The sequence below is a fragment of the Lemur catta genome, chromosome 10, assembly GCF_020740605.2.
Source record: "Lemur catta isolate mLemCat1 chromosome 10, mLemCat1.pri, whole genome shotgun sequence".
Classification (NCBI taxonomy): Eukaryota; Metazoa; Chordata; class Mammalia; order Primates; family Lemuridae; genus Lemur; species Lemur catta.
In genome coordinates this window covers 88,695,232-88,711,033 of record NC_059137.1, presented here as the reverse complement: position 1 = coordinate 88,711,033, position 15,802 = coordinate 88,695,232, and the positions used below count along the sequence as shown (strand labels likewise).

Here is a 15,802-nt window from a genome sequence, read left to right as displayed (position 1 = left end):
TGTATTAGTGGGGGTAGCGGGTGGGGTTGGATTTATGTATGGGAAAAGTGTGCTTGTTTTTTGTCTTTAAAATAATGGATTCATCCCACTAGTGGCCAGGTAATGTGAACCACTTTGGTGTTACCAAGTTTCCTTCAGAATCTCAGCGTCTTTTGCTCCTGGCCTCAGTGCAAGGACGATGTTGCTCATTTTTCTGTAGCTATTGTTCTCTTGGTTTTTTTGTTTGTTTGTTTGTTTTTTGTTTTGGTAATTTCCCAAATAATTTCTTAGAGGGAACTTAGAAAGCCTTAACTTTGGGACTATAACTGACCAGTGCTCAGGCCTCTAGTTCTCTGAGCTTGTTCTAGGCAAAACGGGGACCCACTCGCCCTGGCCACCTCTCTTTCCCCCAGTCCCCTGGGGCCTCCTGCCCAAAGCCACAAACGCCTGACAGGCCGCAGTCCTGCCCAAGACGAGCCTGCTCCCTGTCGCCTGCCCCACCCAGTTCATCCTTCCTGCGCGGTGGATGGGAGGGGCTGGTGGCGCTGGGAGGAGGAAGCCCGCAGGGTGTCCTTGGGAAAGTGGCTGGCGCTGGCCCAGAGCCTGGAGCTGTGTGCGTGCTGCATGGAGAGTGGTGCCAGGCATGGGGACCAGACCCCACGAGCCACATCCCCACCGCCCTCTGCGCCCCTGAGTCCTGGTGCCAGTCATGCGTACACGAGCTGTGCCTCAGCTTCCCTACCTGTAAGGTGGGCTCATGCTGTCTGTCCTCTAGAGTCACGAGTAGGCTTCAGGGACCTGCTGATAGGGGGCGTGGACTCTGGGTCTGATTTCTGGGCTAGCTGGTCCCTGACCAATGTCAGGGCTGAGGAAACACCATCTCTCACCCCCAGCCTGTGGTTCCTGGTGGGTGTGGGGGTCCGGGTAGAAGTCAGGAGGGGTGGGGACTGTCCTGCATGTCTGACCTCTGTCCTAGGGTGGGCGAGGCTCGGTGGCCTTTCGGATACCTGTCAAGGTATCCACCGTGACACTGCACCCAAAGGGACAGTTCTCTGGGTCCCACCCACCGGGACACTGGCCTGGCAGCTGCCCTGCAGGGTGACGTGGCATGTGTCCTCGTGAACAATGGTAATGATGGCGTTGAAGGGGCTGTCCTGAACTCCCACCTCATCAGGTCTCACAAAAAGCCTTTGGATGTGGCTAAAACTCGGTGTCTCTGGTGAGAAGCAGGCGTGGTGTGCTATGGGCATTTCACAAGGCGTGTGTGCCGTGGTCCGTCTGGCCCTCCTGGCTGTGCTCTTCCTGCCCGCACCCCGTGTCGGGCTCTGCACACGGAGCAGGCCTGGACCTTCGTTCTGGGCCTGGCTTTGGCCCTGTTCTCCTCTTGGGCGGACACCCTTAGTGTAAAGTTCATGGAGTGAGAATATTAACACTTCACCATGTTTGTTGTAAATATTTTTCACTGTGTGTATTTTAAGTTTGTTCTGATGATTTGACCCATCAGCGTTCCGAGTTTCTTTTCCAAGTTCTGTTTGTTTCGAAAGTCATTTTGCACACTGAGGGCAGACAGATGTTCCCTCACAGTTTGCTTTTCATGGCTTGTCTTTTACACTTGACTCTCTAGACTACTTACACTTTACTTCAGTTTGTGTTCTGAGATAGAATGAACTTTATATTTTAAAAAAATTTTGCCAAGGTCTTTTATTTTCTGGGCTTCAGGCTCTGTTCCCAGGACTGAGGAATTTGGCATGTGTGGCATATAAAGCAAAGAGCACCTGTCCAGGACCCAAGACCCTGGTGGCCTGGGAGGGTTAATCTGATAAATTGGGCATAGCAGTGACCACTCAGCCTGTTAGCGCTCACTCTGTGCCAGGCCCACCCATCTTTTTGCCTGGATTCATTTGCATATGCAGATGCCCCAAGGGCAAGGGCAGAACTATCCCCAGTGAAGGAGTAAGGAGACCAGTCTGTGTCTGGGCAGACATTTAACTTTAATACCTAATTCTTGTAAAGAGAGCTAATAATAATAATCCACGTTATTGCAGGGTTGTTGCAAAATAATGCATTCAGAATGCTTGGCATGCTGCCTGCCTCAAAGCGAGTGCTCAGCCAGGGTTAGCATCGACAGGGTTTGTGGTGGGAGGGGGCTGGGGGGATGGAAGTGATGGTGGTGATGGTGGTGATAATGACGGTGATGGTAGTGATGGGATGTGATGATGATGGATGACATGATGGTGGCGATGGTGGTGGTAATGTTACTCTCACAGGGCCAGGTTCTTTTTTTCTCTTTTTATTGAGATAAAATTTGCATAACATAAAATTAACCATTTTAAAGTAAACAGTTTGGTGGCAGTTAGTACATTCACAGTGCTATGCAACCATTGCCTCTGTCTAGTTTTAATTCCCAAAGGAAACTACGTACCTCCTGAGCACTGACTCCCCGTTCCCCTTTCCCACCCTCTGGCACCACTAGTTGGCCTTCTGTCTCTATGGATGTACCTATTGTGGACATTTCATCTAAATGGAATCATACAGTGTTCCTCCTGTGTGTTGGCTTTTTTCATTTACTATAATGTCTTTGAGATTCATCCACATTGTAGGATGTGTCAGAACTTCGCTCATTTTTAAAGTTGAATGAATAGCATTTCACTGTATTATAGACTATACTTTGTATAGCCATTCATCTATTGATGGACATGTGGGTTGTTTCCACCTTTTGGTTATTGAGAAGAACACTGTTAGGAAAAATTGTGTACAAGGATTTGTTTGAGTACCTGTTTTTAATTCTTGTGGCTATGTATTAATACCTATGAGTGGAATTGCTGGGTCACATTGTAATTCTATGTTTAATTTTCTGAGGAGACATCAAACTTTTTTCCACAGTGCCTATACCATTTTACATTCCCACCATTGATGTAAGAGAGTTACAATTTCTGAACATCCTCATCAACATTTATTTTCCTTTTGAAAAAAATTATGGCCATCCTAATGGATGTGAAGTGGTATCTTATTGTGTTTTTGCTTTGTATTTCTCTAATGACTAAGAATGTTGAGCATCTTTTCATGTGCTTGTTGGCCATTAGCATATCTTCTTGTTTTCAAGTCCTTTACCCATTTATTAATTGGATTGTTTGTCTTTTTATTGTTGAGCTGTAAGAGTTCTTTAAATATTCTGGGTGCTAGACCTTTTCGTATATATGATTTACAAATATTTTCTCCCATTCTGTTAGTTGCCTTTTTACTCTGGTGATAGTGCCTTTTGATGCAAACAAGAGTTTTTAATTTTGATTAAGTCCAAATTATTGATTTTATCTTTTGTTGCTCAGGCTTTTGGTGTCATATTTAGGAATCCATTGTCAAACCCAAGGTCATGAAGATCTACTCCTGTGTTTTCTTCCACAAGTTTTATAATTTTAGCTCTTGTATTTAGCCTGTTAATATATTTTTAGTTAGTTTTTGATTAGGGTGGGGGTAGGAATCCAACTTTATTCTTTTGTATGTGGCTATCCACTTATCTCAGCACCATTTGTTGAAGAGATTATTGTTTCCCCATTGAATGGTCTTAGAATCCTTGCCAAAAATCAATTGGCCATTGATGTATGAGTTTATATCTGCAGTCTTAAATCTGTTCTATTCATCTGCTTGTCTATCTCTATCCTTATGCCATTGCCACACTGTTTTGATTATCATAGCTTTGTAGTAAATTTTGAATCAAGAAATATAAGTCCTCTAAGCTTTATCATTTCTGTGAATAGAGGTGTTGGGATTTTGATGGGGATTGGATTAAATCTGTAGATTCCTTTAGTTGGTACTGCTATGTTAACACTGTTAAGTCTTCCAATTCATGAACACAGGATATGTTTCCATTTATTTGTGCCTTTTAAAATTTCTTTCAGCAGTATACAAGTCATGCATCTCCTAGGTTAAATTTATTCCTAAGTATTTTATTCTTTTTGATGCTATTGTAATTATAATTGCTTTCTTGATTTCATTTTCAGATTATTCATTGCTAATGTATAGAAATACAACTGGTTTTTGTGTGTTGATCTTGCATCCTACAACTTCTGAATTTATTTACTATCTCTAGAAGTAAATAAATTTTTTTGGTGTATGGATTCTTTCAGATTTTCTATATATGGAGTATGTCATATGCAAATAAAGATAATTTTAATTCTTCCTTTCTAATTTGGAATCCTTACATTTCATTTTCTTGCCTAATTACTCTGGCAAAAACTTCCAATACCATGTTGAATAGGGATGGCAACAGTAGGTGCCCTATCTTATTTCTAATCTTATGGGAAAAGCTTTCAGTTTTTCACCATTGTGTATAACACTACCTGTGGGTTTTTTCCTATATTGTGTTGAAGAAGTTACCTTCTATTCCTAATTTGCAGAGTGTTTTTATCATGAAAGGGTATTAGATTTTGTAAAATGCTTTTTCTGTATCAATTGAGATGATCATGTAGGATTTTTCTTCATTGTATTAATGTGGTATGGTGTGCCTGGGAAGGAAGGGGATTTGGGGGAGGACCGGGAGAGATGGGAACAGAAGAGTAAGTCAAGGCGTGTGCCAGCCTTGAAGGAAGGGCTGTGCTTCTCCTTGTCTCTTACTCACTTGATGAATTCTGTCCTCATGGGTGGGGGAAAGAAAAGCACAGCCTCTACTGTCCCAGCCTCCAAGTCAGCTCCCCAGGGTCACATCCTTTCCTTATAGTCAGATGTGATCCTTTAGGTGCTGGAGCATTTATTTATTTATTTATTTATTTTTTATTTCAGTATATTACAGGGGTACAAATGTTTAGGTTACGTATATTTTGCTTGCCCCACCTGAGTCAGAGCTTCAAGAGTGTCCATCCCCCAGATGGTGCACACTGTACCCATTAGGTGTGAATATACCCATCCCTTCCTTCCCCCCCACCTGCCCGACACCTGATGAGTGTTACTGCCATATATGCACTTAAGTGTTGATCAGTTAATACCAATTTGATGGTGAGTACATGTGGTGCTTATTTTTCCATTCTTGGGATACTTCACTTAGTAGAATGGGCTCCAACTCTATCCAGGATAATACGGGAGGTGACAGATCACCATTGTTTTTTGAGGCTGAGTAGAATGGAGCATTGATTTATATTCAGTTGTTGAACCATCCTTGCATTCTTGTGATAAATCCCACTTGGTCATGGTGGATAGTCCCCTTAATGTGTTCCTGGATTTTATTTGCTAGTATTTTTTTGAGGATTTTTTTTTATGCCAAGAACTTTATTTTACCATAAATCAGAAGGAAAAAATACCCAGCAAAACAGTGTCCACACAAAATGTGCCATCCTTGAATGCAAACATGTTGCCAGCTTTCTCCAGGCAAGCAGGACTGAGAGGCAGTGACTACACCATGGCCAGCAGCAAGTACTGTCAGTAAATGTTTATTGATCATTTGCTCTGAGCTGAGGCTGAGGCTGCCAACACACACCAACTAGTCTTCAAAGAGCTAACAATGCAGAAGGAAGAGAACAAGCATGCAGGGTCCTCTCTCCCACCCATAAGTCCTCCTGGGGCTCCGAGTGTAGATGAGCCATCTTTTACTTTGTGTGACCATTTCCCATCTTCTGAAACTCTACACAGTACCCCAAGAGCAGCAAACTGCCTTGAGACACAGTCCCAAGTAGGTGTCGAGCCCCTTCTGCCTGACCCAGACCTAGACCCTGAGAGCTGCTGTTCATCAGCAACAGGAGTCCTACTGGGCTGGCAGGGCTGGAGGGTGGCATCTTCATGGCCTGACAGCGAGAGCCTGACAGCTCCATGCTACTCACAGAGAGCTGCAGAAACCTTACCTCTGTCGAAGACCTTCATCACTGCCCCTGGAGAGAGGTCCCATCCATACCTGGGGTGGGAGAGACACTGGTCTAGTCTCTCCAGCCAGCCTTGCAAGCCCGTTCCTTCTCATGACCCTCCAAACTGGAAACTCAGTCACCCACCAACACCCCACTCGGGTGTCACCACCTCCTAGAAGGCTCCCCAACACCCCCCATGAGGACTGTGTGAGGGGGTCTTGTCTCATAAACCTTCAGCACCGTCTGCTTTGTTGAGGAGTTTTACATCACTATTAACAAGAGATACTGGTCTGCACTTTCCTTCTCTTACGGTGTCTTTGTTTAGCTTTGGACTCAGGATGATGCTGGCCTCAGAGAATGAGTTAGGATATGTTCCCTCCTCTTCTGTTTTCTGGAAGAGTTTGAAAGGACTGGTGTTACTCTTCTTTAAATGTTTGATTGAATTCATTAGCAGTAGTTCTGGAGTTTTTTTTAATGGGGGAAGTTTTTGATTTAATCTCTGTTACAAATCTGTTCAAATTTTCTATTTGTGTGTGCGTGTGTGTGTGTGTGTGTGTGTGTGTGTGTGTGTGTGTGTGTGTTTGAGTTGGTTTTGGTCATTTGTGTGCATCCAGAAATTTGTCTTTCTAATGGAGATTATCTAATTTGTTGGCCTATAATTGTTGATAGTGTTCTCTTGTAATCCTTTTTCATTTCCTTAAGGTCAGTAGTAATGTCTTTACTTTCATTTCTGATTTGAATAATTTGAGTCTTCTCTTTTTTTCATGGTCAGTCTAGCTAAAGGTTTATCAAAGAACCAACTTTTGGTTTGGTTGATTCTCTGGTGGAACAAGTTTTCCAGTTTGTTCGCTGTGCTTTCCCTGTGGGAGTTGCCTGCACCCGTGTCCTGCCCTTTATCCACCGGGTTCTCATTTCCTCTGGGTACCTCTTTACATGTGGATGGCCACCCTTATGTCGCTTTCCGCCAAAAAAAGTAGAAGACGTCAAAAAGGAACAGAACATTTCCATTTTTCTGGGTTTGCTTCTGTAGAGTTTGCTGATTTCTTAGGTACTGTCCTTTGACACCCTCTGGGGTCATTTCTTAAATGGCTTGAAGCCTGTGTCCAGGCTAGTGTCTGCATAATGGGCGGCTCTCTCCAGTGCTAAGTTTCTGAGCAGATTTGCAGGGGCCTGGAGGAACTCTAGGGTGGGAGGGAGGAGGGGGTCACAGTCCCTGAAGTCCTAACATGTCCCCAGGCCAGGCTTCTAGGCGGCAGCCCAGGCCTGTCTCTGGCCCCCTGAAGATGAGCTGGACAGGTGGCTTTGGCATAGCCTGCCTGAGGGGGCTGCCCTGGTGCTGTCTGCCCCCTAGGCTGCTCTTGCTAAAGCAATGGGGGCATCCTGGCTCCAAGACCCCCCTCATCCTCCGTGTGTCCCGAGGGGACAGGATGGTGGTGGCCCTCACTCAGGCAGACCTGCCAGCGGCCTATTCAGTGGATCCTCATGGTGGAGCATGTTCAGATGCTGTATCTGGGTCCCATGCCGTAGATGCCCTTCCAGGAGGACATTTCTGCATTCCGTTCCCTCCACCCTCCCTCCCCATGGACCAATGTCCCTATAGGGGGACCTGCTCTGTTGGTCCAGGTCCCTAGCTGGTGAGCAGGGACCCTCCCTAGAGCTTGGCAGATGGAAAGCACTGGAGGGGCTGTTGAGCGCATGGGTAATGGTCTGTTTCGTCCCATTTCAGCTGTGTTGGGGTGGAAGAGGAGGAGGCGCCGGACATTGACATATACCACTGCCCGAACTGCGAGAAAACCCACGGGAAGTCCACCTGTAAGTACCTCCTCATCGATCAGAGCTGGGTCCACCCTGCCTGGGCTGCATGGAGCGCAGGTTCTCTGCTGGGCCTGGGTGTAGGCCTCGGGTTGCTGAGGATGAAATGCCCTGGGTAGCACCAGAACCTGGGGACCCCCGCTGCTGGGGCCCTGCCAGCCTAGCTTACTATCCCTTGTAGTTTCGCTGGGCCTGCTACAGCCCCTCCACATTGGCTCCTGACCACAGAGGCAGCTGTGCAAAGACCCCACGGGCCTTCGAGGCCTAGGCAGAGGGCACACACTCAGTACCTGCGGTGGCCGGGCCAGCTGAGTTGGGGGACACAGACTTGGGTAAATGGTGATGCAGATGCCATCCACGGGCCCCCAGCCCAGCCGTGCCCAGGGGCCACTACCACACAGGGCTGGGCCCAGACCACCTGTTTTCTGGGTACATGCATTTGTTGGTGGGCTCTGTCCTCCCCTCTCTAGCCCCCCTTGTCCTACCCACCTCCTGCTCTGCAGAGAATCTTAGGGGGCCTTTGCCTTTTCCACACTGCCTGCTGTTTGTGTCCCAAGGGCTAAAGGCTATATTCACCCTCCCTTTTCCTCTGGTCCCTCTCAGGCGTGGTGGGTCCTTAGGGGGCTCCCAAGGTGCAGGCGTGGCTCATGCTGTGCAGGTTCATCCAGGTGGGCTGGAGGTGATGTGAGCCTTGAGCTCCAAGGTTGAGCCCAGGTTACAAGGGGGGAGCTGTGCTGTGGTTTCAAGGACCTCGGGAGGGGTGTGGCCTAGGGACAGGACAGATGGCATGGATGCAGGTATGCGAGTGTTAACATGGCCCCTGGCTTCTGCCTGAGCTGAGGGTCTTGGGTGCTCATGGAAGCTTCAGGCTGGACTTGGGCCCTGGCTCTGTCAGCCGATCACAGCCCTGCTGTCCTGATCCCTGGACTAGCTGAGCCCAGGGCAAAGTCGGGTGGGGGCTGCATCTGGCTCTAAGCCACGGCCACTCGAAGTCACTCCCCTTCTAAGTGAGCCCCCCTCCAAGTTCTCAGTCACAAGCTGAGGGTCCAGACCCCCACAACCCACGTAGGATGAGTCCAGTGATTCCAAGGGAGGTAAAGGAAGGACACAGACAATGGGTGGAAGCCACCCCAGCACCCCCGTTCTGTGGGCCGAGTGTTAAGGGAGCTTTGGGGGCTTGGCCTGGTGCCTCGTGTGACGCTGGGCACTGGGGTGGGGTGGGGGCGTCTCACCACTTCAGGGACCTTGTAGCTGTGTTTTGGCATCTCTGAGCGCTTTGTGCCTGGCCTGTGCCCATCCATCGCTGGGTGACGGTGGGAACTCCATTGTTTCAGCTCTCAACCTTGTTCCCCAGTGTAGCCTCAGTCCCTGGCAAAACACCAGCAGGTACATGCGTGGGTGAAGACGAGTAGGCTGGTGGCTCTTCCTGAACTTTCCAGGCCAATGGTCTGTTTGGGGGAGGTTCCAGGATTCCTAAATTGCTTTCACCCCCTCAGGGGCTGCATTTATACTCAGAGTATATCTGCTTTGTGGCAAGTGAATTAACCCATCGTCTGGTCACTGCTTCAAAACAGATAAAGGATAAGAAGGATCATCCCTCTTGGGTTAACCAGGTGTTTCCAGCACCTCACTGAGCCCATCTGGAAAGCTCAGGGCCTGGTTGTCTTCACGACAGGAATGAGACAAGCTTCTGGCAGGACCTGGGGCTGCACCATGGGGCCTGGGGGGCAGGTGCCAGGGCAGAGCAGGGTTGGAGCCAGGATACCCCAGGAGGTGCTCCCCTGGGTGGAGGACTGGCTGAGGGGCCCTGGCAGGGTGCTCAGGAGCATGCTGGGGGTGGCGCTGCTCTTGTGTGGTTTGTGCGGCAGGTGCGTGTGTTCGTCACTTGAGACGGTGGTTCCAGATTCTTAGAGAGGAGTTGGAAACCCCAGGCCAGGAGCCTCTCACCCTGGCAGTCAGCACATGTTCCGAAGGGTCCTCACCTGAGGACTCTCTTTTGAGTTGGGACTGGGGTAGGGCAATGGGGGGGTGCGAGGGCTGGGCAGGTTGTGCATGTTGTGCATGTTGTGCACACTGGTGAGTGCACAGTTTTGATTTCTCCAGCATCCCCCGTGCCCCCAGAAACAGCCTCTGCCCAACAATGGCAGCCTGCCCGCTGTAGGAGGCGTGTGTGCCTGCCTCACCCAGAGCCAGCCCCAGTGCTTAGGGGGCAGTTTGGGCAGAGGCCTGGTGGTCCCCACCTGTTCTTTATAGCAGCTAAGAGCCAAGTGCAGGATCCGCTTTCTGTGGCCTAAGGCCTACTTCCCGGAGAGTGATGTTCTAGACCAGCAGACAGTGCTGGGAGTGCAGCTGGTGGGACCCCAGCCCTTCCCTGGCTGTGCACGTGTGTGCATGTGTGCATATATGTGTGTGTACATGTCTATGCATGTGCATGTGTGCATTTCTGTGTGTATCTTAGTCCATTTGGGCTGCTATAACAAAATACCACAGACTGGGGGACTTCAGTAATAGAAAATTTATTTCTCATAGTTCTGAGGCTGGAAGTCCAAGATCAGGGTGCCAACAGGTTCAGTGTCTGGTGGGGACCCCGCCATCGCCAAGGGCACCTCCTGACATGGTGGAAGGGGTGAGGCAGCTCTCTGAGGCCTCCTTCATAAGGACTAATCCCATTCATAGGCTCCCCCCATGACCTCATCGCCTCCCAACAGCCCCACCTCCTGGTACCGTCGCCCTGGGGGTTGGATTTCAACACGAATTTTGGTGAGACACGAACTTCAGTCCACAGCAGTGAGCATAGTGCCTGTGAGCGCCGAATTCTGAGTCGTTACCGAGGGACGTGTGCTCCTACAGGGACAGAGCACCGGTTCTCGCACCTTCGCCAGTGCGCATGCTCAGACTTGGAACGAGTCTGCTGTGGCCAGAGCCTGCCCGTGACACCCCCACTCCAGTCGCACTTTCCACCCCGAGGCGCCTTGGCGACAGAGGGCTCCTTCACATCCCGGGGAGGCTCCCAGCCCTGGAACCCAGAGCCCTCTGGAGGCCCCGACCCTGCCTCTACCTTTCCTGCTCCTGCCGCCTGGCCTGGCGGTGGGGTTCACAGCAGTACGGGGATGGGGACAGGGACATTGCCCGGTTCCCAGAGTGAGCTGTGCCTGCCGCCCGGTCCTCACGCTTTGCCTTCTCTTTATGAAAGCCTTGACGGTGCAGATTGTAGAGTCCCTCCCTGTGGTGTCCTGTTGTGTCCCTTGAACTGGTCTTGGCCGTGGGCCCCGCGGGTTTACCTGACTGGCACAGATTTGGCACAGGGCCCGGGGTTCCCGACCAGGAACTCGGCTCGGCGTCCCCATCTGACAAAAAGGCACAGGAGGGAGCGGCAAAGCGGTTAGCAGCAGCTCTGAATCACAGCTCTGCGGCTGACAGGAGGTCACTTACCTTACTGGACAGACGCTCCTCATCCCTGAGACAGGCTGTGACTGTCCTGTCCTGCAGGGTTAGGGGGACACCACTCACCCGTGTCTGTGGTGCACCATCACGGGGACAGAGTTATCAGTTTCCCCACGTGGCCTCCCGGGCCAGGGCACTCTGTTACCTTCTGCTGGAGACCCTGGCACAGCTCCACATCTCTGGGCTCAGATTCTGCATCAGTCAAGTGGGGACCCCGCCCCATGAGAGAGGAGAGGAGGGGCATTAGCCTAGGGGACCTGGCCACATCTAGCGTCCTCAGACAGGAGCTGGGGTTGACGAAATAGTGACCACGTGTACCTGCACCATTTCTGTGGTGCCACCTCCCCTTCCTCAGTCTCCCCAGCCAGCCCCGAGGCCTCGCCTAGCTGCAGCGTCACTGCTGCCACGTGACCAGCAGGGCTACTGCCGGCTCTCACCTGCGCCCCTGCCATCCTGGGCCTCGTCCCATCCCTGCTCACACTCCCTGCTCCTCACAGCCGGTGACTCCAAGGTAGCCAGGGAGGCCTCGCTTGGTGCAGAAAGCCCAGATCTGGAAGCTTCCTCTCTGGGCCCTCTTGGCTCCTCTTGGAGTGCACATAACTGCCTCTGTTTCCCCGGGGCCGAACCCATGCCCCTGGCTGAGCACCTGAGCACGCACACCCTCAGGGCCTGCCTAGGCCCCCGTTCATCTGAGCTCTTTAAGAAGCAGGGGCTCCCAGCCATCTGTCACTGCGGTGACACCCACCCCCGTGTCCCCAGCCTTGCGCAGAGCTGAGCCACTCAGCGAGTGCTCATAAACTGTGCCAGGAGAGCAGGTCAGAGTTACCTGTGGCCTCAGCATCGCCTGGCGCAAGCTGGCGCCAAGAGGCCAGGCGCGTGGGTTGGACCGAGCCTGTTCCCGCTGACAGTCTCAAAGGCAGCTGCATCCACATCCCCTTCTAAGGTGCCCTGAGCTCAGCGGCCAGTGTGGTGATGAGGGGGACCCCGTCTGCTCACTGACACTTCCTCTGTGCCCGCTATGTGCTGGGCCTGGCCCTGGCCTCGGGGGGCACGCAGGGATGAGCCCGAGGGTCTGGTACAAGCACCAGGCCCGGGAACAAGCATCTGCTGCACCAGGTAGCTCTGCCGTGAGAAGGGGGGCCCAGCAGAGCCCTGGAGCAGGCGCTGGGAGTGTGCTGACTGACACCCCACAGCCCCCCCACAAGCTGGTGTGAACATCTCTCTGTTAGAGGTGAGGCGCAGAGATATCAAGAAACTTGCCCGAGGTCACACAGCTAGATGGTTGGGCAGGAAAGACTTGAACCTTTTTGATTGCCTCATCTGTGCCCGATGCTGCAATCAGAAGTCCTGGCTTCCAGCCCTGACTCTGCAGGCTCTTCCCAGTTTTCCATGATGCCCACCTGAGTCCTGGACACGGGGATCAAGCACAGTGGGAAGGTTCTTTGCAAACCAAAGGCCCCGGCCCCACCTGCCCCTGCCCTTTCCTGGGCTGTGCTGGTAGCAGGTCCTGCTTAGGGACAGTCATTATCAGTGGGCAGTCATCAGCTTCCTTTGTCCCCGCAACCACCAGGCCTCAGGAGGATGGGGACACATGTCTTTCTGGGTCCACAACCCCCTCCCCTGCAGCCCTCACTGCATCCTCATTGTGAAGGATGGGCACCCTGCGGGTTCTACCCAGCTCTGCTCTTGAATCCAGTCTCCTGACTGCCCAGAGGTCTGTCTGCTTCAGACTCAGCCAAGCAGCCCCCAGGGAGGGCATCTGCATGCCCTGGTGGCCAACCTCACCTGAGTTACTTAGGGTGTGCTCTGGGTGAGTAGGAGGCTAGGAGTCAGGGACGTGGGAGGGTGGAGAGGAAATTGCTTCCCTCCCTTCAGTAGGGATGGGTGGGTGTGCGCGGGGCTTGGAGGTCTGTAGGGGTGTGTGTGCGTGCGCGTGTGCAAGCGTGCCTGTATATGTGTGCTTGTGCACACATTGTTGCATGGGTGTGCAGTCCAACTGGGACGGATACACACACGCACATGTAAAAAGTCCAAGCTGTGTGTGCCTGGAGCCCTGGAGGAGTTGTACCCTAGGGCAACCTGAGGAAGTAGGCAGTGCAGGGAGGCTGTGAGAAGCATGTGGGGGGCAGCCCAGAGGAGAGGGGCTGTGCACTGACTGGGGAGGTGGGAGGAGGGGAACAAGACCGTGGGGTCCAGGCTCCCTCTACCCTTGGCCGGGACTGTTAAGGCAGTGATGGTCCCAACAGGGAGGTGACAGGGTCTGACTCTGGAGACCAGGCAGGCAGTGGCATCCAGCCATGGGATGGTGAGGCTGAACCTTAGCTAGGGACCTTGTCGGGCAGTGCCTCTGCAGTGGTCTTGGCAGACTTGGGGCCTGAAGGAGGAGGGGTCCTTGGAGACCCCAGCTTCTGTGTCGGGGAGCAGTGGACGGCAGTGTCGTGCGTTGGGGGGGTGTGGGGTGGGTGCGGACCTGAGGCTGGGGAGAGGGTGGCCTCCTCACTGTGTGCATGGAGGGGAGCTGGGTGGGCTGGGGTCCTCAAGGGAGGCATGGGCCCCACCTCCTCTCTCCCTCCACAGTGAAGAAGAAGCGGACCTGGCACAAACACGGCCCCGGGCAGGCACCCGACGTCAAGCCTGTGCAGAACGGCAGCCAGCTCTTCATCAAGGAGCTGCGGAGCCGGACTTTTCCCAGGTGGGGCCCGGTGGGCGTGGGGAGCCCCAGGGGCCGCCCTTCCCCTCCTCAGGCACTGCCCCCCCCCACCATGCCCCATCAACTGCAGCCAGGGGACACGCACTCTGTATGTCTGTCCTTCCGTCTGTCCTGTCCATCGTCAGGGGCTCCCGATGCTGGGAAAGTGGGGAACAGCGAACCTGTCCCCTGGAGGCAATGTAGCCCCCACTGCAACCCCAGTGCTCCTGGCAGATGGGCCGAACTCTCCTTCCCTTTGTCAGAACCCCTCTGCGGGTGAGGGGACAAGCGGTGCTAACTGTTGTCCTCTGGGCAGAAGAACCTCTCTCCCCACCTGGGTGTGCCGGACACTTGCCAGATGCTGTCCTGAGTCTGTGGCTCTTGGGCCTCCCTCTGCTCCACAGGCTCCCTCTCAGAGACCCCCGCCGCCCCCACCCTTACTCTGCATGAGGCCAGGGGACAGAACTCAGGCCTCAGGGAGGACGCAGCGGGGCGCTGCTCCTGGTAAGGAAGGAGCCATGTGGGGGAAGCTGCTCCCCTGTCCGGTGGTGCATCACGGGCTGGAGATGGCTTCTGTTTGCTGACGAAGTCTTTATTTCTCCTTCACTTTTAAAGGACAGTTTCACTGGGCAAAGAATTCTAAGTTGGTGGGTTTTTTTCTTTTGATACTTTGAATATTTCACCCCATTCCCTTCTTGCTGGCGTGATTTCTGATGCGAAATGCAGAGGAACTCTTATCCGCGCTCATCTATGGGTAAGGCGCTTTCCCCTCTGCCTGCTCTTTACTACCCCCCCGACTGATGCACAGTTCATAGACCCAGTTCACCCGTTTAAAGGGTACAGTTCAGTGGGTGTTACTGTGTTCACAGATACGCGCGCCATCACCAGTCAATTTTGGAACATTTGCATCACCCCAAAAAGAATCCCGTAACCTTTCTCCATCGCCCCTGTCTTCCCATCACCACCCCCCACCCACAGCCCTAAGCTACTATTGGTATGCTTTCTTATCTTTATGGATTTACTGACTTTGGACATAATGCAAATGGAATTGTACAATATGTGTGTGACTGGCTTGTTTCATTTAGCAGAACATTTTCAAGGTTCATCCATGTTGTAGCCTGTGTCAGTACCTCATTCCCTTTCTATGGCCGAATCACACTCCGTCATATAGATATTCCATGTGGATATTTTATCTACCCATTCATCAAATGATGGGCATTTGTGTTATTTCCACTTTTGGGCTCCTATGAATAGTTCTGCTGTAAACATTTGTGTACAAGTTTTTGTGTGAATATATGTCTTTATTTTTTTAAGCAGTGGAATTACTGAGTTGTATGGTAACTCCATGTTTGTTTGATTGAGGAACTGCCAGGCTGTTTTCCAAAGCAGCTGCACTATTTGGCATTCCTGCCAGCAGCGTGTGAAAGTTCCAATTTCTTCACATCCTCACCAGCACTTGTTATTATCTGACTCCTTTATTCTGGCCATCCTAGTGGGTGGGAAGTGATTATCTCATTGTATCTTGATCTATGTTTGTCTAATAATTGAAGATGTTGAGCATCTTTTCATGTGCATATAGATCTTTGTATATTTTCCTTGGAGAAATAACTATTCAGATCCTTTGCTTGTTTTTAATTTTTTTGTCTTTTTATTATTAAATTTCAAAGTTCTTTATATAGTGTATTCTAGATACAAGTCTGTTATCAAATATATGATTTACAAATACTCTTTTCACTTTCTTGACAGTGTACTTAGAAGCAGAAAGTTTTTAATTTTAAATCCAATTTATCTATTTCTTTTTGTTGCTTGTGCTTTTGTTGTTGTATCTAAGAGTCTGTTGTCAAATCCAAAGTCATAAAGATTTATCTCTTTGTTTTCTTCTAAGAGTTTTGTAGTTTTAGCAGGTACAGTTTGTTCTTTGATATATTTTTAGCTAATTTTTACATGTGGTGTGAGGTAAGGATCTAACTTCATTTTTTTGCATGCAGCTATCCATTTGTCTCAGTACCGTTTGTTGAAAAGACTGTACTTTTGCTATTAAATGGTCATG

General features: G+C 51.0%; 1 protein-coding gene across 3 annotated transcripts in view; it reads left to right on the top strand.

Annotated features, from left to right (window-relative positions):
• Positions 1 to 15,802, top strand: part of PHF2 (PHD finger protein 2) — a 95,862-nt gene that overhangs the window by 42,856 nt on the left and 37,204 nt on the right. For all 3 annotated transcript variants that reach the window (XM_045562199.1, XM_045562198.1, XM_045562200.1), the window contains exons 2-3: positions 7,534 to 7,619; positions 13,641 to 13,755. In XM_045562199.1, coding sequence (XP_045418155.1) covers positions 7,534 to 7,619; positions 13,641 to 13,755 — 201 coding nt within the window. The remainder of the gene's footprint in view (positions 1 to 7,533; positions 7,620 to 13,640; positions 13,756 to 15,802) is intronic.